The sequence below is a fragment of the Cornus florida genome, unplaced genomic scaffold, assembly GCF_030987335.1.
Source record: "Cornus florida cultivar Cherokee Brave unplaced genomic scaffold, ASM3098733v1 CherokeeBrave_3.0.0_Hap2_Chr05, whole genome shotgun sequence".
NCBI lineage: Eukaryota > Viridiplantae > Streptophyta > Magnoliopsida > Cornales > Cornaceae > Cornus > Cornus florida.
In genome coordinates this window covers 113,466,814-113,493,741 of record NW_026775575.1, presented here as the reverse complement: position 1 = coordinate 113,493,741, position 26,928 = coordinate 113,466,814, and the positions used below count along the sequence as shown (strand labels likewise).

Sequence of the window (26,928 nt, the reverse complement as noted above, 5' to 3'; positions counted from 1 at the left end):
ATAAAGAAAACCCAAGTTATCCAATTGATAATTATGAGTATAATAGGAATTTAAAATATAACTTAACAACTTTATCGAGAAATAAAAATTTTTGTGTATTTTATACGGAATCGTTTTAGAGAAAATTAGCTAGTTGCAGGAATCCAGTTTCGTGAAAATTTTCCGTTTCATCCTAAACAAACACACAAAAAGTTTAAATATTTTCCAATTCTCTTCCTTTTTTGCTAGTTTTATCTAACCAAACGAAAAATTTCCCATTATATAAATTAGTGTTATAATACCCGTTTTGCCCTTTTACTTTTCCGAAAAGGGAGTATATATGCTACTAATATCATAGTGTAGGAGTATTATGTGTACATTACCTTTTTTATATATATTTTTGAAACTTTTTTCTCTAGATATATCTCTAATTTTTTTTTTAAAAAAAGCTTTGAGAATTTGTAAGGATTTGAATTTTTTCAGATATCAGTTTACGCTCTTCCACTAATTTTTTTTTTCTTTTTTTTTTTGGTACCAACACTGTTAAAAAAAAAAAAAAAAAACCCAATATCAGTATGTACTGATTTTCAGAGTTTGAAATTTTTTTTATTTTCTTTAGTTTGTACTTTATTTTTGTTTTTTATTTTCTATTTTTTTATTTAATTTTCTTTTATACTTTTATTTTTATTTTGTATTTTTATCTTTACTTGTCCATTGTTGGCATCCTCCAATAGTGTCATTTTCGGCCATTTTATAAAATTATTTATTTTTATATATTTTATAAAATATTTCAATAAGGGTAATTTAATCAACTTAGAGTTTAAATTTATCTAAGGGATCTATTTGCACCAGAGGGCATCATCCAATAGTGTCATTTTTGCTCATTTTACAAAATTATTTATTTTTATATATTTTATAAAATAGTTCAGTAAGGGTAATTTAGTTAACTTAGGGTTTAAATTTTTCAGAAGAATCTATTTGTACAAATTAAAACTTTAAAAATATTTTTTACACGTAAAAAAATGTGACATGTACTGTAAATATATTTTAAAGATATTTTTTACACTTTGACCTATTTAAAATTAGAGCTATATACGCCATATTTTTTAATTAGAGTGCTATATACGAATGCGTAAGAATAAAGGAAGCGTGAACGAGGCATGGTATGGTGCTCAACTTGTACCCCGAAGTCCCAACAGACATCACTTTGGATTATTATTATTAGTAAGCAGCATTCACGATTTTTTTGTGCATATGATGGAGACAAAAATGTTCCCAAATAATGGCTTTTTAATGCAATTAATGATAATCTGTCCTTCTGGTTGCCCAAGGAAAGGAAGGAACTAGCACATGCAGGAGATCTCTCTGTGTCTCTACACACGCGATGTTAGGGAGTAGGACCAAGCTACCAGTGATTAGAGTTTCAAAAATGTGTGTGGGTCAATGTCAACTTCAATCTACCCAATTAATTTAACTAATTCCTACTTTTGATGCATGCTGCCCTTTTATGTCACCAAAATGACTTTCACAAATTGCAATCAACCCTCTCCCATCCAAAAAAATAGAAGAAATTGCACCATACTCTGAATGATCTTGGATAATCTTATATCAACAAAATAATCGAAATTATAAACTGATATTGCATTCTAAAATGAATGATCTTGGATAATCTTATATCAACAAAATAATCGAAATTATAAACTAATATTGCATTCTAAAAACTCATATTTAAAGTTTCTGAAGCGATGAGAATTTTTAGAATAAAAAAGACTTCTATAATTCTCTTTGTGCAAAGGACTGAAAACATTACCCCAAATTATGTGTCACTTTGATTGTTATAAATTTAGAGTTGTTGTATCTATTCTCCAATAGGCACAAATGTATATATAAATGTTGTGTAAAGGTTATGAGAAGGTTATTAATTACGCACTTATTATAATTGTATTTTATGGAATAGAAGAATATTAGAAAAAATGTGTATTTTATGGAAACAAAAAAGAATAAAAAAGGTACATCTTGAATTGAAATTTTACATTATAAATATGTTTCGGAACATTTAAGCCATCAATTATATCATTTTTCTTTACTAAATATATCTAATCTTATTTAGATATAATATATTTGTCTACTGCTACACTAATAATTTTGTCTTGTTACGGTTCTTAAATTCCAAGAATGCTAGCTTTATCTTTTTATAGTTCTTAAATTCAGTAATTGGCTCTATCTAATACGGAGTATAATATTTCATTTCAACCACACAATAAGGCGGTAGGAATACGCGATCAAAAGAAGAGTAGGAAGAGGGCTAACAAGCCGTACTTTTTGACCAGGAGACATATTGCCATGCTCATGTCTAATCAGGGATTCTCTTTTAGAATAGGATTTGAACACTTTACTTTACTTCTTTCGTTATTTTTTCTTTTCTTATCCAAGTACAGGTCGCAACTCAGTGCTACCTAATCGAGTCAAGAAGAGATAACGACGAAACAGACGATGGAATGGGAGAGAAGGCAGAAAAAGAAACAATGAAACAGGTACAAGTACAATAAAAAGTTTCTGAATAGGAGAAGTCTAGAGCTAGAGCTATTTTATTTACTCCTTTATATCTACTATAATATAATCAAAAGACTGGAGAATCTCTAATCTGACAAACAGGACCCACCTATCATTTGAATGGCATTAGTTCGAACTTTTTGTTTAGGATTCTTACAGTACTCTCATTTCATTTCAAATTATTGAAATGTTGTGTTAAAGTAAATAAGTTGTAATAATATTATGTATCTAAATTAAAAAATACTCATCATTCCATTCTTATTTATAAAGCAAGCTACTTGAAGTTACGGATAAGATCTATACATATATCGTCAATCTAAACATCCTAAAAATTTTACCATTAAATTTAAATCTCAAAAATTGTACTAGTCTATATAAGTCTACACAAGAGTAGAGAGTGCTAAAATGCATCGTGCGAGGCATCTGCTCATAAACTGTAATTCCATCCCGCCGTGCAGCTGCGAGACCAGGAGGGGGGTGTCACACTCATGGGACACACACACAAGACTGTATTATTATTAGAAATGGAGAACCGAAGCCCAATTGTGGATGAGCTTGGGCTAAAGTTTCTCTAAGTAGAATATGGATTGGGTTTAAAATAAGAACCTGTCCTTGTGTTAACTGGGCTTGGGTTGATATTTGATCCATTAAGCATCCTGACACAACCTCTTTTTTTTTTTTTTTGGGCACTCTTTTGGATCTTAATAGAATTCCAAATATGTAAAGAAAATATTTTAGGTTTGTTTGGTGGCATATAATTAGAGTCTTGGAATTGGAATTGGAATTTGAATTGATAGAATTGAAGAAAATTTTAATTTAATTTTCTGAGTTATTTTTCTCCAATTCCATCAATTTTAATTCCACAACTCTAATTTCATGTCTGCCAAACATAGCCTTAGGTATTTTAGAATTTTGCTTTAGGAGAGACGTTCCATAGCATTTGAAACCTATCTTGAAATTTAGGTTTTTTTAATTAGGTAAATTGGCAGAAATTTTGTTTTTTGATGCTTTAAATTATTTCAAGTTTAATACGTTAAACGGTAAGAACATTTTCAGTGGTTGTTATATATATATATATATATATATATATATATATATATATATATATTTGTGTAAATATGATGTGTCATAGTAGATTTATGCAAAAAATTTGGATTACTCATCTTTAGCTCCAGCCATTATTTTATACATTTTGTGTAAAAATGAAGGGTTGATTCGTTAATGGAATGAGAGAGAAGAAATGAAATATGTTGGTGTGGTTGTGTAAAATGTTGTATAAAATATAAAACAATTTTACACATTTGTGTATCTTAACAGATTGCTGGAGATAAAAAAAAAAAATTTCATATTATATGTGATAATATATAATTTACACAAAAATAAAAAGTAAAAAATTTAACAGACTGACGGGAATGCTCTTAAAAATTAGTTTGTTCTTGTTCCAAAATTGAATTATTAGATACGATTGACAAAATAAAACCCAGTTGGTGCCTTATTGCAGTTATGGATTAAACTAGGAATTTAACTAAAACCTGCTCATTTTTTTTATTGGGAAGGGACGAAAGCGCTACCAAACTAGATTTAATATATATATATATATATATATATATAGAGTAATGATCTCTTGCTCCCTATGGAGCAAGAAAATTCATCCGCACTTTCTATAGTGATCATTCGATCTAATCTAACGATTATTATAGAAACCTACTTACATCATTTCCTTTTAATATAAAACCATTGTTACTATTTATAATTTCTAAATTTAATATTTACATACCACTAATTACAATAATAAAAGGTAATTACTCTCAAAAAAAATTGAAACCTCTTCTTCTATGGAAATCACGTCTCTCTCAAACAAAAAATTACAAGAGACAAGAAAAAAAAATTAATAAAAAAAGATATTTTAATCCATTAAATTTTAATTATGATTCATTTTTATTTACTTATGATTACAAGGAGACAAAGGCGGTAGAGAACTTGCAAATTCAATTTGTATGGAGAAAGAGAAAGTACTCTTGTAGGTCTTTGTTTGAAAGAGACGTTATTTTCAAAGGTGAAGAGTTTTCTATATATATATTTTTGAATAATTACCTTTTATTGTTGTAATTAGTGGTTTGGTAAATGTTAAATTTGGAAACTAGAAATAGTGATACTGGTTTTGTATTAAAAGGAAAGAATATAGGTGGGTTTTTATAATGAATGTTAGATTAGATCTAATGGTCTCAATAGAAAGTGCGGATAAATTTTCTTACTCCATGGGGAGCAAGAGATCATTACTCTGTATATATATACATCTACCTGTCCAAAGACATTGAAACTCCTGAACCAAAAATTGAAATATTTAAGAACTTTGTTGTGGAGAAACCATGAATACTACTGAGATCATGTTCGTTATCGCACTAATATACCCATACAAATGCTGAAAACCGAGTTAACATTTTAATTTCTTTTTTTTGGCATAAAGTGTCTACTTTGAACCATCCTTTCTCGATACACCAATCAATGACAGAAAAATTTATTGAAGCCTTAAAAGATTTAGCAAGCTCATAAATTTACCATGTTAGAAAAAAAAAAAATACTTTTGAAGCCACAGACTGAGTGTTTTTAATTTTAGTCTGTACCTTCTTCAGTAGCACCATTCTAAAATATATATATATAAAAAAGGCATTGAAACCATGAAGTTTATAAGCCAAATAAAAGTAACTTACATTGGCGACTGGTCAAGGTGAAGTGTAATTTAGTAGTATTTATTTTAGCTTCTTAAAGCAGCAGGTTAAAAAGTTAGGACATGGCACAATTAAACGAAAGTGTAAGTAATTTGAACAAAATAATAATAATAATAATAATTTTAGTTAAAGTGATTTGGTTGACTTATAAAGAAATGAAAATCTCTATTTGGTAAACATAATCAATAAAAAATTATTAATCAATCAAATCACTCTGACAATTCCACCATTCAAAATAAAAGAAATTGCAAGTTAAAAAGGGTAAATGGAGTGTACTCAACTAGAATTATTATTATAAGGGCCATGGGCAAGTGGCCCAGCGATATCGACTTCTTACTTTTTAAAGGGAGGTTAAGAATTCAAGTTTCAAAAGAAACATGTGTGTGTGAGTCCAATTAAAAAAAAAAAAAAAATTTATTATTATAGATCTAGGGCAATGACAGTAATTAATTTTAATTTATGAAAATGAAAAGAAAAGGCGGTCATGTTTTAATATTGAAAAGGTTGTTGGGCTGCGGACCCAAAATTTCAAACAACTACTCATTCTAATGAAAAAAAGGGTGTGTAGCCATTAACTCAAGGACGACTCTATAAATACCCCAAACCCCCCGTTAACAAACCAGTAGTACAATTACTCCCACCATAGTAGTATATATATATATATATATATATATATATATCAAGAGAGGTTTTACCTATAGAAGAACATCATCATCATCATGGGTGGTCATATCAATAAACAGAACCTCCAAAGTCAGAGTCTATGCAGCCAATTCCAATTCCACTTCCACTTCCCAGAGAAAGCCATCCAACTGCTACTTTCACTCCCTGTATTTTCCTCCTTTTTCTACTCTTCTTCATTGCTTCCTTTCTCAATCCATTCTCTCAACAACTGCCTTTCTACATTCACAACTTACACAAACTACATATTCCTCCTCTGCAATGGAATTCTAGTCATTCTCATCAAAAACTCCGGTTTGATCACTAAATCTCTTCATAGTTCCACTTTAACTGAAGATTTTTTTTACTCAAATAAAGCACTATGATAACTTGAGAAAAACACTCTAACAAGAGATAGCACATCAATACATTCACACTTCACAGCCACACACAGAAAGCATCCAATATTTTGAATATTTTTTCACTTGATACTCCTCTCAATAAAAATTCCTTATTTTTCTAAACAATTTCACACTTCTCTATTCTCATTGAGAGGGTTATTGTACACTTTTCTCACATGCCAACCACTTCAACAAGTGTAATTTATGAAACCACATTAAGCTGTTGGTTCAGACAGACAAACAACATCAAACTAGACTCAAAAGATCCTCTACATTTACATTCTCACCACAACCATTGACAGCATTAGAAATCAAATAATCCTGACAAATTGAACTCAATTGTTCCCTTTTCCCATGCACCCAAACAGTCCCAGATAAATCAGTAAGCCAGCCCCGGTGAGAGCAGAGCTTTGACAATCTTTCCCATTGACACGTATACAAGAATTTTAGCCCCCACTAGTTGACAAGGGACCAAGATAAATTGAATCCCATTTAACTTGTCCCTTCAAGAGACTAATTCAATGCCAGCAATTCTTTGCCTTTAGAAGTTTGACAGAAAATAAGGGACAAAGAAATTCCAAATCTCAAGCTTAATGCAAGAGACCATAGTAGTTCTTGCTGGTGTAGATACTTTTAACACTTGTTACTGTGGTTGAGCATCAATGTCCGTTGGAAATGTGTTAATTTATGGACATCATAATATCTTCAAAGATTTCATCTCAAAATAAAGACAACAATCTGGATCAGTATCATTTGACTCCGCAAACAACCTGTCAATAACTGAACTAGAGTTAAGGCCATGTGTTGATTGTTTGGTTTCCCTGTACAGTTTTGCCCGAAACAGTTTCCTTATTAGTCCTAAGGAACAGAAAATTTCAACCCAAAAGGCTATATAAGGGCAGAAAGAAGGAAAATTGATTATACAAAAAGGTGGAAAAGATACAACAGCTTGAGGCCATGAAAGCATTCTGCTGAACTTATTGTGAATCTTCATGCTAAAACATTGGAAGCATTCTGCTACGAGAATACCTGACTTGTAAACATGCCACCGACTTGGTTCTGTGAGGCGGCCATGAAGATTATTCCCCTACCCTTTAAAATTCTCTTCAACCTTTTGGTTCCCGGTGCTTTATCTGGTAAGCTAATGGAAATTCTATGAGAATAACAAAGGAAGACCTCTCTGCCTCTCTAAGATATTGTACAGTGCCATTCATGATCTTCACAAGCTTTTGACAGATAAATAGGCCAAGACCTTCCCTCGAGAGATTTTGTTTATGGTGAAACATCTCTTGAATTAATTCTTCTGGAATGCCTGGTGCTGGGTGGATGATCCTGCCACATAAAGCATATTATAAATTTTAATGCATTGCTTTATATTTTTCTTTCTTACATTAAGATCAGTCCATAAAATGCATAGCTGTTTTCCATGCTTCACTGGACATGATTTTCATGGTTTTCTGATAAGTAATTTTTCCTCGCATTCTTGGCACATCCAATTTTATTGACCTCTGACCGATTAAAACACAAACATACTGAGAGTTATGATCTAGAATAGCATATCAAAAATTAAATGACTAGGTATGAACGAAAATTACCGAAATTCAAGATGAACAACATGCATCTTTGCCCCTATACGTTCCTTTCTTGGAATTAACCTCAGCTGCACTGATGATCCCTCAAATGCAGGAGTAAAGAGGATAGCATTTGTCAGAAACTCTGAAAGGACTTGCTGAAGCCTCAAGTTGTCACCATACAAGTACATAGAAGACACTTCAGCAGGAGAATCATAATTGACTGGCACCTTGCGTTCACGACTCAGAATCATAACTTGATTTATAACCACTTCCAGAGCTTCCTTGAGACTAAATTCACTACTGTTCATTTCCATATAGCTGAAAATGAATTCCATGAGGATCAAAAGTAATCCCAAAATATGCAGACGTTAAGATATAAACTACAACCAACCAATCCAGGAAGGGAAAATTTCCATGATGCACACAGAATGTCAGGCAACATAATAGTAATACATATAGGGAGAAGTGGTTCACGTTTAAATTCATATATTGCAATGCTCATATATAATCAACAAAAAAAAAAAAATAATTAGTCCCATACATCAATAAATTGAATAACAAGGAAAGTGGCGGAAGTGAAGCAAGGAGAAATAAAGTAGCATAACGAAAAAATGTGTCACGGAAAGCAATTCCTTGGTTTCATGCAACACCAACAAGAAAAGGGTAGCAAGTCCTAAACAATTACACACTGGTCGTTGGTTTTCAGTATAGGGTTGTTATCATAATTTTACATTTTAGGCAGTTTTATTTAGGAGAAAACACCTTTAAAGTATGCTTACAGTGCATATCACAACCCTCATGTGCAAAAAATACCCCTAAAGTTTTAATTTGGTGCAAATAGGTCCCCCTGACAAATTTAAACTCTAAGTTGACTAAATTACCCTCACTAAACTATTTTATAAAATATATAAAAATAAATAATTTTGTAAAATGACCAAAAAGGACACCATTGTAGGATGCCCCTCTCGTGCAAAAAACACCCCTAAAGTTTCAATATGGTGCAAATAGGTCCCTCTGACAAATTTAAACCCTAAGTTGACTAAATTATTCTTACTGAACCATTTTATAAAATATATAAAAATAAATAATTTTATAAAATGACTGAAAATGATACCATTGGAGGACGTTGGCAATGGAGGACGTTGGCAATGGACAAGTAAAGAAAAAAATATAAAATAAAAATAAAAGTATAAAAGAAAAGTAAAGATAAAAATAAAAAATAAAAGACAAATATAAAGTGCAAACTAAAGAAAACAAAATTTTTCCAAACTCCGAAAACTAGTGCACACTGATTTTGGGATTTTTTTTTTTTGGTTTTGTTTAACAGTGTTGGTAAGAAGAAGAAAAAAAAAATAAATAAATAAAATTTAGTAGAAAAGAGTAAACTGGAATCTCAAAAAATTCAAATCCTTATTCTACAAATTTTCAAAGTTTTTTTAAAAAAATGTTTAGAGATATATGTAGAGAAAAAAGTTTCAAATATATGTATATATATATATATATATATATATATATATAAGGTAATGTGCACATAACACCCCTATACTATGAGATTAGTAGCATATATACTCCCTTGGGCATTTTAGGAAGAGTAAAAGGGAAAAACGGGTATTACAACACTAATTTATGTCAGAGGGGCTATTTTTGCACAATGTGAAAAGATTAGGGGTGTGTTTTGCACACTTTTTCAAATAGGGCGTAAAAATGCTACGCGAAGTATACTTTAGGGTGTTTTCTGCACTTGTCCCTTTATTTAATTATGGTTCTCTTTATTTCTTCACTGGATTAGGATCGGTTGAATTATTACAGAATTTTGGGAGTATTAATTTGCTTTTTTTTTTTTTCTTTTTTTTTTTTCAGAACTTTCTTCTTTATAAAATTGCTTTTATTGGTAAAGAGTTCCTATATTGTAGGATTTCTAGACTTTAAATTACTATATTTTTTTGGGTTCTAATCCAGAGCCATTAGAAGCATGGAAACTTTCTATTTTGATGGAAAATGAATCCACTTTGGTGACTATATCGAAGGTCAATGCAAGACTTCAGGGTTTTCTAGAATTTACAAAGAAGGATTTTTACTGCAAAACGAGATTAGAGCTGAATGAATAGTTTCCTTGGTTAAAGAGCGGAGAATGGGACAATTCTAGTAGTTTGAATCTGCATCTCAAACAAGTCCTTGTGAAGTAGAGCTCACTTTCTTTTTCTTAGGTAAGACACCCACACACCCAAGACACAAATGCTGACCCTATTCCCCTTGTATCGATAACTTAAAGCATCACTTTTCCCTCTAATTCAGCCATAGAATACAATAACTCTAGGTTGTCCTGTGTGATGATTGGAGCATGATAAAACCAACTGCAACAATTTTGTGTGTAAGGAGAAAGAAAACAAATAAAAAGATTTGATGAACTGACCAGACAATAATGCACGAATGAAATGATGAAAATTACATTTGAATCTAACCGAGACACTACTAATATTGTATTCTAGGTTGTCCGGTGTGATGATTGGAGGACCACGATAAACCAACTGCAACAATCTCGTGTGCACTGCCCAGACAAGAATGCACAATGAAATGATGAAAATTACAGTTGAATCTAACCGAGATACTAATATTGTAGTCTAGGTTGTCCAGTGTGATGATTGGAGGACCATGATAAACCAACTGCAACAATCTCTTGTATGTTAGGAGAAAGAAAACAAATAAAAAGATTTGATGAACTGCTCAGACAAGAATGCACGAATGAAATAATGATGAAAATTACATTTGAATCTAATCGAGACACTAATGTCTTACTAAGAAGAAAATGGGACCTAGGAACAAAATATTACTACAGATTTTAATATTATCAATATCCTATTGTCTCATTCAATCATCTAGGCTTGCCAACAAGAATCCTTGTCAATGCATCCATTCTGCCAAAAAAAAAAATCCTCTCATCTCAATCTAAAGCATGAACTAAAGAAATCATCCTTATGTTCCTCTTAGCACTAGTCTCACCCACTAGACTTTCTACCGGCAATAATCCATGTCTTCTCTTTTACTTATCAAAAAAAATAATAATAATAATCCATGTCTTCTCAATGGTGTCACAACTGACAATATCTTTAACAAGTCTGATCAAGCTCATGCTTTCACATTTTTATTTCCTGTGTAGGCTATTCCGAGGAAGCCTTGTTAAATATCATCTTTTACAGCTATTTCTCCATTCTAGCTAAATATTTTGCCAGCATTTCTAATTCTGTGTCTATACATAATTACCTATTTTCAAATGATCCAATATGCATTTTGATTATGACCAACTGTTGATACTTTCTGGTCTTTAAATCTACATAATCCAAGTTCTAAGATCAATCATGACATATATGGATCCCAAATAGTATTTAAATTGTTTATCAGAGTTCCTGCTTATAACTCTGGCTTCCTTCAACTTCACTTCTTGATGTGGGACTTTAAGTAAAGCCTCAGATAGCACAGAGTTGAAGGTTTTGGTGAATGGAAGTTAAGATATCACGCGAATGGAAGTAATCCATAAGGCTAAAATATTTCAACGTGTTAAACCATGACTTCTGGACTTATAGTCATTACTTAAAACTTCTTAGTTTCTACTATAATAAATAAAGTAAAAAAAAAAAAAAGCACATTAAAGGCTCTAGGCTTGAACCCTAAGGGATGGTTGGAAAAGATTTGGGCCCTGGTGCCTCATGAAACATCCTGCTAGGTGCAAACAATTCCTTGGAGGGAGTACCAACTAGGGAAAAAAAAAAGGCTCTACGCTTAACTACTATAAATGCGGATAACAACCAACAAATAACCCAACTTAACCTCCTGGGCTCCAAGTGGGCCCCACATCATCTAACATATATCAAGTCAAGGCTTGGGCCTTATAACCCTCCTTCCAAGCCTTCTATACTTGTTTAAACATTGCTGCCATTGATCTTCATCACTCCTGCTACTGCGTCGTAAAATCAGACTCTGCACAGGTCTTCAATGACTCGAATGAGGCAAAAAGATGCAGAATAATAGACATTCCCATTTGGCTGGGCATGTATGCATTACCCATCGAGTATCTACTAGCAGGATTTAAACAACTGTATGTTTTCACGATACTATAGTAAATTTCATCATATAATTCCAAAAAAGGAAAAAAGAAAACATTAATCCAAATTACGTAGAACCAAAAGGAAAATAGTTGTTTCAGAAAATCATACCATTCCTCAATACTCTTGATATCAGTATCATCTACAATCTTGGCTATTTGTTCCTGACACAATGTGCTCATCTTCAGAAGCTGCCTCTGCTCTTTGCTTAAATCAGAAGATTCCATTAGATTCTGTAAACACTTTATTCCATTTAAAGGGTTTCTGATTTCATGACGAATATAGGACACTTTAGTGAGGCTATTCGTCGCTGCCTGTTCTGATATTCTTTGCACATGCATCGCATACTGAAGTTCCGGGCTAGCTACATGCAAAAAGCATAAAACCCCAGTAATGCTTCCCTCTGCATCTGTCCTTTTGTTTGCAGAAAGCAGTGCCTCAACATATTTACCCTGCTGATCAAAGAACCCAAACAGCAATTTATCTGCATCCTCGCCTGCAATTACCCCATTCACTAATATCCTGAGCTTAGTTAATGTGTCTTGATCTTTGACCCGACAACCAAAATTGTCAACTGTAAAGACCTCTCCCAGAAGCATCCGATCAATGGCTTCTTCCCTCTTCAAGCCAGCCAATTTTTGCATTGCATCATTCCACTCCAAGCATCGGCCGTGCTCGTCCATCATAAATATTGGAGGAATAAGGGCACAAGGGCTCCGCATGATCCCAACATAATCTCCTTGGATTTGGGTGTATTTGTCCATAATCATCTTTTGCCCAGTAACATCTTGCCCAACAAAACTAACCCCTACAATATGTCCTTTTATGTCTCGATTACAACATGCATTGACAACCAAGATAACAGGACCATTGTTTTCCAAAGGACCATATGTTTTTAGTCTGATTTCAACATTCTGCTCTTCCTTACCTGCCATTTTAATATCGGATTAGATGGAGACCCAAAACAGATCTTGTAAGAATAAAGGAATATTAAAAACCAAGTCGCCCAACAGAAGTGGAGATATGGAACTCAACAGCAAACAAAGTTAACTTATTTCTAGCTCCAACTTGCAAGATATTTGGAATATCTTACACTTGGTCCCATTAATCAAGGGTGCTGGTGGGCTAGATACAGACCTTACATTTGGCATTATTGCACAAAGTGGCTCCTCAGCATAAACTTCATTAATAGAAAATATATGACATCCTTTTCCAATTGATAAATTGAAGCATAGGTGCAAATAAAAGGATGAATCATAGAACTAGTTACAAGAGCATATAATTCTAGCATTCCATAGCCGTATATTTCTTAGTATCTGCACAAAAATGTAAAAGTTTATAGGAGTCCAACACAGTATCATGCTGATCATCCATACCATTTTTAAATCTAGAAACTTGTAAGAGGTAAAATCAACAAATTGTTTACCACCAACCTATGAATTTATTTGTAGAAAACACAAAGCTCTCCAGAAATATTTAGATATGCAATTAATAAGAAGTTCAAAAATAAAGTAAAATATCACCTTCTAAAGCCAAGGAAAGCATGCTTTTCACTACAACGATTGAATCATCCACAACAAGATTCAATAAGGCCGTGCCCATGGCTTGCTGCAAATCTAATCCAGTAAGCTCAGCTACTTTGGTATTCCACCCATTAATATTACCAGAGTCATCAACAGCCAATATAGGGACTGAAGCAGTTTCAATAAGGTGAATCATTTCAGTCGTCACTGAACGCAGCTCATCGACCTGCTGTATACTGGTGTCAACTGTTGGAACATTCACTATCATTTTGGAATCATCCATGATCTCATCTTGCAAAGATTCTCTCAATATCAGCTGTAAGGAATAGATTGCATCCATTTCCACATCTTCCCATCGTAGGCTCCGCCCCTTGACCACCTCCAGAAAGGCCTTGAATGACGATCTGGGATGCATTTTTCTTCTGTCACCTTTGTCATCAGGATCATGTTTTGCACCACCCCACTTGATCTCCTTCGCTGAGTGAGACCGGAACCAAAAGAGGAAATCTCTTGAAGTAATCTTAATAGCAGCCATTCCACATACTGCATCACCAAGAATGGAGGAACCTGGATAGCCAGCTTCCACGAGGCTATCAGTAGTTAACCCAGTACTACTGCAGTGGTACTCAAGAAGCCATTCAGCTATATCTCTAATTTGTGGCTCTGTCGGGGTTACCCCGAGCAACCAAAATTTGTTCTTGTAGTACAGTGCAGCTCCATCACACTTGACAAGATCCATCACGTTTGGGGATTGAGTGACGATTCCCACGGGGTTGTCTCTTAGGAGCATGTCACAAAGCACTGTTTGAGTCCGCAAAATATGCTTCTCCCTTAGTTGAGCTGCCAATTCCACTTCCTTGTTAATCTGAACACCAAAAACTTGAATCAAGAACTCACAGGCATACCTTAAAGGAAATGGAATGAACCTAGGGCTTGTGTGGTGACATACCACCAAACCCCACAATTTTCTTCCCTTTTGCTGATCAATCTCCACATCGTCATCTTCCTCATTGATCGTCACTGACATCACAAGAGAAGCAATGGAACCCATATTTGACATATACTGTGCATGACACCCATGAGGAGATCTTAAAGTGGATCCACAAAGACTCACTGGCTGAGCCAATCTCTTGTCTTGAATTACTTTCACTGGCGGGGCTAAACAATCACAGATCATCCTAACCTTATTTTTCATGAAGAGAAATCTAGAAGCTTGTGGTATATCAGTAGCAGGGTAATGCAAACCGAGATAAGGTTCCAATTCGGGTCTGCGACACTCAGCAACAACTTCACCATGCTCATCTTCATGAAATTTATACACCATTGCCCGATCATAACCAGTCAAATCTCTCACTTCACGAATTAACACATCACATAATAGTGATATATTCCCACTTGGCAAAGATTGTAACCTTGAGATGGCTTTAGCAGCAAGCTTATATGATTTTAATGCTCCAGCAGCTGTTACTGGCACATCAGCCGGATTCACAGGCTCCAGATCTATAACAAACCCCACATCAATTTGATGCAAAATTGCATAAAAGGGCTTGCCAGAATTACTACAATGTACTAATATGGGGTTGAGGAGACTAACTTCCCCAAAATTCAGCGCTTTCTGCAGCGCAGCAGCACCTGGGGATCGAAAGAGTGCCCGCACATCTGTTCCAAAAGCCAAAGCTTCTTTCTGCTCAATGCTTGGAACTGCATGTGGGGCTAAATCCAACATTTCTGGGGCATTTTCACTGTAGGCAAGGATAGTGAGGTTCTCGTCGATGGCAATCATGCAACCAAACGATTGGATATGACCTCCCCTTTGCATCTTCTGCAGATAAGCAGATACAGTAGAGGAGGGAACATTGCTAGTAGAACTCGATACATTAGAGTAATCAAATAACTGTTCAGACTCTTCAAAATCCACATGAAGCTTTGCGTCAATGGGGGTCTGTGCAACCACATGAGCATTGTGCTTCACTCGAGCAGAGCTGCCCCTGGAAGAACTACTCTTGTCCGTCGATTTGGATGACATCTCAACCAACCCTTCTCTTCAAATCCTCTTTTTCTTCTTATTACCCCCCTCCAATAGATTCTTCAATCAATCCAACCCATGTCCACAGAATCCTATGACACCATTAAAGTGAAATTCAAACCCTCCAACATGGAATCCCCAAAGATGTGCTCTATACCTAACAACTCACAGAATAAACCTATATCAAACCCAAAATCCAGCAAAATTTAGCTCCTTCGATAAAAAGAAAAAGAAAAGAATGTACCACATTCAATGGGACATCATGAAAAAGGAGAAAAAAGTGATTCCCACTGCCATGTACATTGTACATACATACCAATCAGAAGCAAACCCCTTTTTCATTTTTTTCATTTTTTTTTTCTTTTCAAAAACCCCCTTTTTTCCTGTGCCCATGGAAACCATGAAAGGCTTGAATAAAGGTATTGATTCACACCCACCTCATCCTCCGATTCTCAATCCAAAAACCCACCAAAGAAAAGGAAAAAGAAAAATCACCACAAATGGATTCTCCTTGAACATATCTAAAGAGAGTTCTCCTTATCAACAGAACCACTCTTCTAAAGTACCCAAATCAATTACCCAGGTAACCAAAACTCAGAGAAGAAAAAAACACTGCAAATTTTTCAGACACCCATCACACAGAAACAACTCATACTGTAGAAAATTAGAAATATTCTTTCACACTAGAAAGAGAGAGATGAAGTTAGCTTAAAACTCAAAATAGACATTCATATCTCTGTAGACCAAATCCAAATCCCAAAACTAGCACAACACTAAATTCCAAAATAGCATTTAATAAAATAAATCAACAAGACATGGATGTGAGTGTGTGACTAACCATCAAAATTGCAGGGAATGGATCGGCATCCAGTGAAACCGACCTCAATTCTTGAGCATACCTATGGATTAAAGGAACTATAGATATACAAAAATAATTATATAAAGGCAAGATTTTGAGTCTGTCTCTGTTTTTGGTCATTAGTTTTAGTCTTTTACATAAGTATATATTATACATACTGAAAGGCAATTGTTTGTTACTATATCCATTATCTGGTGAGGTTACGAGGTGGTTTTGTGTTGGATGGGTTTAGAGTACTGGAATATAGTCTTATTTTAGACTCTTACCCCAAAAAATAATAATAATAATAATAATAATAAATAAATAAATAATACGAAATAGGAGTAGTAAAAGAAAATTGACAATAATAATAATAAAAAAAAGACAGAGATTTAACTCGTGTATCTTAGTACAACGCCAACATTGTAACAACAGTATAACAGTGTGTGATTATCCTGAAATAGAAACACCGCGAACAGACCATGAATAGATTAGCATAAATGTAGGGCAATTGAGCAAAGACCAATGTTGAGAAAAAAAGAAAAAGAAAAAAAAAAGAGTAAAGACGAATGAGCCAGATTTCTCGGTTAACAAGGACTAATGTTTTACGTAGTATTTATTTAATCTCATTTTGGTTATTGCTGGTACAATTGAAAAACGTACACACTTGAACCACTACTTTTTTTTATTCAAAAAAAAAAAAAAAAAAAAAAACACTCCTTTTTTTTTTTAAAAAAAATGTTAAATATTATGGATAGTTTGTTTTTATTACTTTTTTGTATTTATTTGATATTGTAGCAAAAACGGTGAAATGAACACCCAAACAAACATGTTTAGTAAGCATTATTTTGTTTTGTACGGTACGTTTTGTGAACAGTGGTTAAAAGTCCAAACACTAGGCTTTTTTTAATTTATTTATTTAATTTTTTTTTACATATTTTCGCATTGTAATAACAAATACTGTAATAATGGACAACACATAAAAAAAATTGAAAAGCTTTGAAATAACATTTTTTATATATTTTTAAAACTTGTAATACTTTTTTACCAAACATGTTTTATGTTCTTGCTTTTAAAATTTTTGCAACAAATACATATTACCAAACATGTTTTCTATAATTGTGCAAACTATCATATAACAAATCACTTGTTTTATTTCGACTGTAAAAAAAAAAATGCAAAAATAAATTCGCTAACCAAACAGAACCTAAGTATTACCTAGAAATTTAGAACACACCCTTGTTCATTCTTTCACACACACACACACATAAATAAATTCTTTCAAATACTCATTTTTAAAAAAGGTATGTATAATATTTTGTAACCAATGGGCATGATATGTACTTTGATGGTAATGTACCACACCATAATGCATTTTAAAAGTTCATATAGTTAATTAAAAATACATTGGGAAAATTAAGCCCATTTTATATTTTGTAATATCTTGAAGAATATTTGAAGAAGGAAATATATATATATATATATATATATATATATAGAAAGAGAGAATTAGTGATAATTATCTGGTTTAGGGTGTTGATTAATTATTGTAGGAAGAAAGTCATCGCAATTGGCAAATGGGGATACCTTACCAAACCAAAAGTAAAATGTAGAAGGGTATGGGCCCCCCGGAATTACCCAGGTGGCGATGCGTGTCAACGTCAGAACCAGAAATCAGCCAATTGGGCGGCTGACATGGCACCGGCGAATTCACGTGAAATTGTCACGTGGCAGTAAACAAATGGACTTTCTTTGGATGCCCTATTATTGGGATTCTCAGTGTTTTTTTTGGTTTCTTAAATTTTCTGCAAGTCATCGTTTGGTTAGTATGCGTAAATAGAGGAGGGATAAATTATTACACGGTTTGTTTTTATTTATTTATCAAGGGCATGAATGTTCGGAGTTAATAGCAGTATTTAGAGGGAGGAGAGATTCCAAAGCAATAATACGAGTTTTTAGGCATTGTTATATTTTACTCCAGGCAATGCTTGCATCCTGCAGGCGGAGGATGACCTCATCTTCCGCGCTGACATGGTCCATTGATGTGGTGACACGTGTCCAATAATAAAAATAATAATAAAAGTTGGGCAATGCCCATTTTGTCCGGATTCGACCCATATCTTATACTTTCATCCGGCTTTCCCTTTTTTCTCTCATCACTTACCTATATCTTCTCTCTCAGACCGCCTAAAACTCATTTTCCCTTTTCTCTCCATAGCCACTAAATCTTCTCTTTGTGTTCCAGTGACTCTAAGCTTCATTGCAAATACTTCCACAAAATTGATTCATTTTAGTTTTCACAAAATTGATTCACTCTAAGCTCTTGTGTTAAGCTTAACTCAAAATCAAATCAAGAGATTGGGATTTTAATAAAAATGAAACTGAAACCACAATTTGAGGTAAAAACATGACAATTTCGTTGAAAACCAGAAAACAGAATCACAATTACAGCAATTCAAAATAGTACAAGTTTCAACCAAGCACAAACAAAAGCTGTTCAAAGAATTAATGGAAAAAGCTATTCTTATGTAACTAACTCTACATCACCATCTATTTAATTTAATGATTCTGTTCCTTCACTTGTCTGCTGATGAATAATATCTTCTATTCTTCTCTCCACACTTCACTTATCTTTGGCCTCCTCTCCGGTGCCATGTCTGTACACTCTTATCACCAACTCATTTTCAATTCCACCTGAGATTTGACTTGGGATTTTCCCAGTAATGATCTCTAGAACAATAATGCCGAAACAGTACACATTGGCTTTGTGTGTCAACTTCTTCCCTAGAGAGAATTCGGGTACTTTCCCAACAGCCAGCTTTTGGGAGGATCTTCGCGATGGCAGGAGGGGCAAGAAGCCAAAGTCTGTGAGCTTCGACTGGTAGGTTTGGTTGTCGCGTTTCATTAGAAGTACATTTGAAGATTTAAGGTTGGCATGAGGTACCTTGTGTGAAGGCAAGGATTGGTGTAGAAAATTGAGACCCTTTGCTACGTCTTTGATTATAGATAGCCTTGTTACCCAATTCAATGGTACTCTTCCAACTCCTCTGTTCTCTACCAATAGGTACCCAAAATATTTGCAAGTCAAATAATTATCAAATTAATCTATTACTATCTTATATGTCAATCAAGCTATGCATTTCCTTGACGAGAACAAAAAGAAGGAAAGCTAGAACTAACGAGCTCAAACAAATCTCCATCGGGAACAAACTCGAATATAGCTAGCTTCTCCTCCTTGGAGTAGTAATCTGGACAAGACTCTAATTCTACAGTCCTTTCAGGATCCTCAGTGCTTTCCGACCAATGCCTTTTCTTTCTTCCACCCTCTGCCAAAACTTCTCCTATCAAGAACAGAAATTAAGAAAATTATTTTTTGGATAAACATATAAGCACTTGATTATAGTGCTAAATTTGTTCTTTCGAGCTCTGTATCTGAATCACTCTGTTCACAGACCTCAAATCACTTTGAACCAGTCGAGCTTCAACCATCGCAGGCCTTCGTTGGAGATCGATGTGCCTCCGGTTAAAAAAATTGAGGTTTATAACTCTTTTACAACTTCATCCAAACGAGGTCGTTTTCACTTCCCCATTACCCCTTCCTAGAGATACCCAACAATTCCGATTAAACGCCGACCAATTGTTAATCAACCTGCGCTTGAACGATCTGCGCTTCAACGACGATTCTGCACACTTCAGTGACTGCAACAGCGACCGATCTGGCGAGTTCTCAACGGCGTCGTCTCAGGGCCGGCGATTCTTGGTCGCCTACGATACGGAGAATTCCGATGAGCTGATCACGCAACTCGTCTCCGGCCTCGAGGCGAGCTCAATCGAGGATCAAAAGCAAGCGGCGATGGAGATCAGGCTCCTCGCCAAGAACAAGTCCGAGAACCGAATCAAGATCGCTCGCGCCGGCACGATCAAGCCGTTGATTTCGCTGATCTCGTCGTCCTTAGCTTCAAGAGTACGGCGTCACTGCAATTCTAAACCCCTCTCTGCAACGACAACGAGGAGCTGATAGAAAGAGAGAGATGAGAGTATAAGATATGGGTCGAACCGGACAAAATGGGCATTGCCCAACTTTTATTATTATTTTTAATATTGGACACGTGTCACCACGTCAATGGTCCACGTCATCGCGGAGGATGAACCTCATCCTCGGCCCGCAGGATGCAAGCATTGTCCTTTTACTCCTATTTAACTTCTTACTTATTTATTAGATAGGCTGCGTTTGATTAGATAGAAATAAGTAAAAAAAGAAATAAAATAAAAAATGAAAAAAAAAGTGAAGTAAATGAAAAAAAAAGTTATTTTTTATCAAGCATTTGGTTAGCATGAAAAATAAAAAAAAAAAAGTGATTGTGCATATCAAAATTACCCTTATGATATCAAATACTAAAAAAATAAATAATTTGTATTTGATAATGTCTATTTTTATTAAAGTTTTAATAAAATGATGAATTATTAAATTTAATAATATAATTATTTATATTCATTTACATTGTTTAAATTAAAACAATATTTCAAGACTTGTTAGGTAGAACCGTTGAAGTAGAACTACTTATTCATTTAAGAAAAATAAGAAAGCTTAAAAATAAATAAATAAATTAAAAAAATTTGGGCTCATGGATTCGTGGGCTTTTAACCAGAGAACACAAAAAGAGCAAAATATATATTATTCTCTATATATATAATAGATGTATATATATATTGAGGAGGCCCAGGACGACATGGGCCGGATCTGACTTGCAAGCACGACATCCGGTCCGTACAGCTGGGTCGGCCCATAAAAAGACACTGCCATATGGGCCGAACGCGAATAAGCCCATCAAAGGTGACCAGGACTTATGGAGGAACAGGCTCAGATCCAGCAATCCGTCAATATTTGTAAATATCTTGTAAATATCTATAAATAAGGGAAGGAATGGAAAGAATGGGGGGATCTTTTTGTTGAAATGTAAGAATTCTAGAGAGAGAAAGAGAGTATGAATTTCTTGCATCTTCAATTGGCGCCGTCTGTGGGAATCGCATGGAAGTTTGGTTGATGAATGAGGAATATCGAGTGGATTCAGACCAATTCGGTTGATCGAGACTCAATCTTTGGGATTTGGATCCAGATCTGAGCGATTGTGACCTACTCTGGAGAAATTACAGTTCTTGAAGCTTTGGCAGAAGTGGCTTCAGATCTACGCAACAACGAGTTGTTCGATTGTGGCAGGATCTGACGGATTTAGAGTTCAGACAATTCAGATCTCGTAAACGGTGAGCATTTTGCCTATGCAGAGGGATGAAGCTAGGAGACTCAAAAAGAATGCTGCAAAGTACGCCATCGTGCGTAACCAGCTGTACAGAAGGTCCTACTCTGGCCCATACTTGAAGTGTGTCACCCCCGCGGAGTCGCAGCAGGTATTGCGAGCTATTCATGAGGGTGTGTGTGGCAATCATTCTGGGGGGCGATCGTTAGCGCATAAAGCAATGACACAAGGGTATTTCTGGCCAAACATGTCAAGAGATGCGGAGGAGTTCTCTCGAAGGTGCGATAAATGCTAACGATATGGACCATTGATCCACCAACCACCTGAGGAGTTGCACGTAATGGCCTCGCCATGGCCTTTCACGCAATGGGGGATGGATGTGGTCGGTCCTCTGCCAACTGCAAGAGCTCAGAACAAGTATGTGTTACTGGCCACGGATTACTTCACTAAATGGGTGGAAGCAGAACCATATCCTAGCGTGACTCAGACTCATGTGAGACGATTTATTTGGAACAATATTATCTGCCGTTTCGGCGTTCCAAGATCAATAGTCATGGACAATGGCACAAACCTCGACAGCAGGCAAGTAAGAGAGCTGCTGGAGGAGTATGGAATCAACCAGAAGTTGGCTGCAGTAAGTCATCCTCAGGCCAACGGACAAGCAGAAATCACAAACAGAACCATTTTCGCCTGCATTAAGAAGAAGCTGGAAGACCATAAAGGGAAGTGGTTGGATGAGCTCCCGAACGTTCTATGGGCTTACAGAACCACCCCAAGGCGGCCGACTGGGGAGAGCCCGTTTGCAATGGCATATGGTACCGAGGCAGTTATACCGGTTGAGCATTTGGTCCCCACTATCAGAAGCTTAGCATGGAGTCGAGATCAGAACGACAAGATGTTAAGATTGAACCTCGCTATGATAGACGAAAGGAGGGACACAGCGGCTATAAGGTTAGCATCGTATCAGCAAGTATTGGCGAATAGTCACAACAAAAGAGTAAAACACAGGGATTTTGCCCCTGGCGATCTGGTTCTGAAAAGAAAGGTGGGGTTGGTAAAAAAAAATGATGCCACCCTGGGAAGGCCCATACAGAATTGCAGAAGTCATAGGCAAGGGAGCATATAAGTTGGAAACCATGGCGGGAAGGTTGGTCAGCAAGCCCTGGAACGCCACGTCTCTGAAGAGGTACTACCAATAAAAGCTAAGTTTCGGCTTTAATTGGATGTTGTTTGTTGTCAATCAAATACGTATGAATGTGCAAGTTACTGAAGTTTACAAAAAAAATAACTTTCTTTTCCAACGGCCTACTAAAAAATGAAAAGCCAAGTGGCAAGTGGCATTCTAGCCGAGCGCCAGGCACTTAAGCAAGATAAGTGGCAGCTGGCACCATAAGCCGAACGCCAGACACTTGCTAAAAATTTTAAGCCAAGTGGCAAGTGGCATTCTAGCCGAGCGCCAAGCACTTAAGCAAGATAAGTGGCAGCTGGCACCATAAGCCGAACGCCAGACACTTGCTAAAAATTTTAAGCCAAGTGGCAAGTGGCATTCTAGCCGAGCGCCAGGCACTTAAGCAAGATAAGTGGCAGCTGGCACCATAAGCCGAACGCCAGACACTTGCTAAAAATTTTAAGCCAAGTGGCAAGTGGCATTCTAGCCGAGCGCCAGGCACTTAAGCAAGATAAGTGGCAGCTGGCACCATAAGCCGAACGCCAGACACTTGCTAAAAATTTTAAGCCAAGTGGCAAGTGGCATTCTAACCGAGCGCCAGGCACTTAAGCAAGATAAGTGGCAGCTGGCACCATAAGCCGAACGCCAGACACTTGCTAAAAATTTTAAGCCAAGTGGCAAGTGGCATTCTAGCCGAGCGCCAGGCACTTAAGCAAGATAAGTGGCAGCTGGCACCATAAGCCGAACGTCAGACACTTGCTAAAAATTTTAAGCCAAGTGGCAAGTGGCATTCTAGCCGAGCGCCAGGCACTTGCCATAAACAAACACACGGCAAAGCTAATATAAAAGAGAAGAGAGAAAAGATATATATGTATTGAAAATAGGTTGAACAGAGCACAACACAAAGGGAAAAAGAGTTCTGTCATTTCATTGATATTAAGCATTGAGTTTACAAAAAGTGAGATGTCCATCGTTACAAAAAGGTATGGAATCGAAGAGTCCGGAGGAGCCCTAGTTAGACGCCTCAGTACCAACAGCATCCTGGTTGTGCCGACCCGCCTCCTCGGCCCCATCAGCCGTCTCACCTTCACGAGGTGGGGAATCAAGATGAATGACTGAATCGTTCGGCTGGGGCTCAGCGTCAGCAGTGGCTATGGAAGGTACCACAGTTGACGATTGAGGAGCGGTCAGAGGCAGAGCGGTAGGAGGAGCTGTAATGATCCTTGAGGAAGCAATGTCCTGGCACTCATCGAATATGCGCTCCGCTTCGGTGGGTTCTGGGTCGACATAGACCCCCAGAGGTTCGATCCCTAAATCCTTGTCGACCTCATCTGGAGTGGAACTGGTCTGTCCCTCATCCGGAACTCGGTCGGCGAAACCTTCTCGGAATCCTTGAGCATATCTAAGAGCACCGACCCTTGAGAACCGAGCGTGAAGAGCCAGCATCCCACCGCTCACTCTGCTGATCGCATCGATCAGAGCGGTACGCTTGTCCAGAACTCTCTTCTCAAAAGCCATCCGAGCAGACTGTTCATCAGCCAGAAGGCGCTGGAGCTCTGCCTTTTCGTCTCTGATTGAGTCACGCTCAGTCTGCCAGACGCTCTTTTCAAGCTGGAGGGCATCCTTCTCATCCTGAAGAGAGTCATTCTCCTTCTTCAGGACATCTCTCTCTTGTTCAGTTTTTTCAAGCCGAGCCAGTACCTCGGTATTCTTGATGGCGAGAAGGTCGTTTTCTTTATTAGCCACCTCCAGGCTATCAGAAAACTTACGAGCCCTGGCGTTCCCCATCTCCACCTGCTTCTGCATAGCCATCATTCCGAACAATGTCTGCATAGATGTACATTAAGAACGGTTAAGCCAATAGTCAGGTCGGGCGAAGGCAAGACCAAATAATATGAGAGAATTCATGAGTTGGAAAATAAAAGTCACCTCCATAGCAGATTGGGGAAAGCGGCTGAACACATCCTTCTGGGATAGGCCCTTTGCCGCCTCAAGGTCTTTCGGAGTCCACATGCTCCTATAGTACGCCATGGCGGTCTGGCCATCCTTCAGCATGGTCTCGTTCGGTTTCACGAACGTCCCATCCGTTCGGGTGTACCGAGGGGCCCATGGCGGTAAGGTGGGGATAGAAGGGGGGCCTGAAGCAGAAGCAGAGGCACCAGCTGCAGTAGGCCCGGAGGGAGCAGGAGCTCTGATCGTACGATGCAAGAGAGCACCCTGCCCGGAGACCCGGGTCCTTCTTATGAAAGGTTCCTCCTCAGGATCGACTTCACTGTCAGGATGAGGCCTTTTGCCTCGTTCTCTGTCCCGAACGCCCCCCGCGGCAGCAGGAGCTGTGGTAGTTTGGGGAGACGCGCTCGGGTTGGCAGCAGGGGTGCTGACAACGGAGTTAATAGCCACTGTGCTCGGGATAGTGTCAGAGATGGTGGCTGAGGAAGAGGCTGATGCTGGAGAGGAGGTCGCCCCAGCAGCAGGAGTGGCTGGGGGAGTATTTTTCTTCCTGCCAAAAGAAGGAATCTGAAGCCTGCTCATGTTGTAGCCGAGTGATGAGAGCGCTAAGAGGTTGTCTGAAGTGAGGAGATCTGAGCAGGAAGGAATATCGTTCAGAACGTATTTCTTCAAGTAATTACTCCTATCCCTGCAAACACTGTAGCTCAAGTCATCACAAGGTATTCCTAAGGAACGGCATAAGAAAGTACAAAAACGGGGAACGCATGTTTCGCAGGGGCAATCATGTTTATGAGATTTGAATTTCTTATAGGATGAAACAGAACAGACACCAAAGGCGCTCGGGATTGGGTAACCCTCTGCAGCCGGCGAAGACCAAGCCCCACTAATGCCCACGATGCTATCCCTCCAACCCTTTTCAGATTTTATTGTGTCCGTACATATGGACATCTTCTCGAACGGGTAGAGGTGGTAGAAGGGTTCGTTAGTACGGATCTTACTGACCTTATAACACAGAAGAAGGTCTATGAGGTCAAGGTCCAGATTTCTATCACGCATCAATAGGAGCATAACGGATATGATTCTAAAGAAATTGGGGTTTACCTGCAGGGGGGATATCCCCAATCTATTGAAGACATAACTAAAGAAAGGGTGCAGAGGGAACCTAACGACATTCAATTGAAGGTTCGTGAATAAGACCTCGCCGGGCAGGAGGCCGGCACCGGTCATAATGTTAAAGTCCTTAGGGCAAACCCTAACTTCGATGTTGTCAGGAAGTCTAAGTCTCATACGAAGAACATCCAGATCTACAACCATGGTGGAAGTGCTTGAAGGATCTAAAAGGGGGTAAATAGAAGCCTGCCGAAAGTAAAAAGGAACAAAACTAACCTCTGAGGACTGCAAGATCGCTGGAAGAATGACTCTTGAAGGATTTCACCGGAAAAAGCTTAGCACTGTTCTAAAAAGAGAGAGATTTGACTGATGATGGAGACAGTAAAAAGACGTGAAGTGGTATTCTAGAGCCTTATAAAGGCGTGGGGGGCCCGAGGGCTGAAGCGTCAGGAAGGCGAGAAATTCATCGAGCCCCGGAACATTGATTCTGGATCTGACCGTCCGTTCCCCCACGTGGTTTTCTCGAGCCGTCAACGTCATGATGAGACGCCATCAATAATTACCCCCTTATTAAATAAGGGGCAATTATGGGGGTAGTTGAGGAGGCCCAGGACGACATGGGCCGGATCTGACTTGCAAGCACGACATCCGGTCCGTACAGCTGGGTCGGCCCATAAAAAGACACTGCCATATGGGCCGAACGCGAATAAGCCCATCAAAGGTGACCAGGACTTATGGAGGAACAGGCCCAGATCCAGCAATCCGTCAATATTTGTAAATATCTTGTAAATATCTATAAATAAGGGAAGGAATGGAAAGAATGGGGGGATCTTTTTGTTGAAATGTAAGAATTCTAGAGAGAGAGAGAGAGAGTATGAATTTCTTGCATCTTCATATATATATATATATATATATATATATATATATATATATCAGATACAATGTATATATTTGGAATCCAAAAAAAAAAAAATGGTCCAAATAATATTGTAAGAAAACATGTTTAGAGAGAACTTGCTTCCTAAAAGTCCACTAAAATAGAAATTGTTAGAGAACTTGTCT

The 26,928-nt window shown here is 37.0% G+C and overlaps 1 protein-coding gene and 1 long non-coding RNA gene across 5 annotated transcripts; both read right to left on the bottom strand.

Moving 5' to 3' along the window:
- Window positions 1–7,024: 7,024 nt before the first annotated feature.
- On the bottom strand, window positions 7,025–16,636 carry LOC132308709 (phytochrome C). Of its 4 annotated transcripts, none has more exons than XM_059806888.1 (5): window positions 16,384–16,636; window positions 13,520–15,723; window positions 12,108–12,924; window positions 7,918–8,214; window positions 7,025–7,654 (listed from the first exon to the last, which is right to left on the bottom strand). In XM_059806888.1, exons 2-5 carry the CDS (start codon window positions 15,543–15,545, stop codon window positions 7,429–7,431), a joined length of 3,366 nt encoding a protein of 1,121 aa, XP_059662871.1. In that variant the 5' UTR covers window positions 15,546–15,723; window positions 16,384–16,636; the 3' UTR covers window positions 7,025–7,428. The 4 variants fall into 4 exon arrangements, with proteins under 4 accessions (XP_059662871.1, XP_059662870.1, XP_059662872.1 ...); XM_059806887.1 differs by having other exon boundaries at window positions 13,520–15,702; XM_059806889.1 differs by having other exon boundaries at window positions 13,520–15,637.
- Window positions 16,637–18,747: 2,111 nt separating this feature from the next.
- LOC132308708 (uncharacterized) lies at window positions 18,748–20,437 on the bottom strand. The gene is made up of 2 exons (XR_009482460.1): window positions 19,838–20,437; window positions 18,748–19,724 (listed from the first exon to the last, which is right to left on the bottom strand). It is a non-coding gene; the product is annotated as an uncharacterized LOC132308708 (long non-coding RNA).
- Window positions 20,438–26,928: the final 6,491 nt, after the last annotated feature.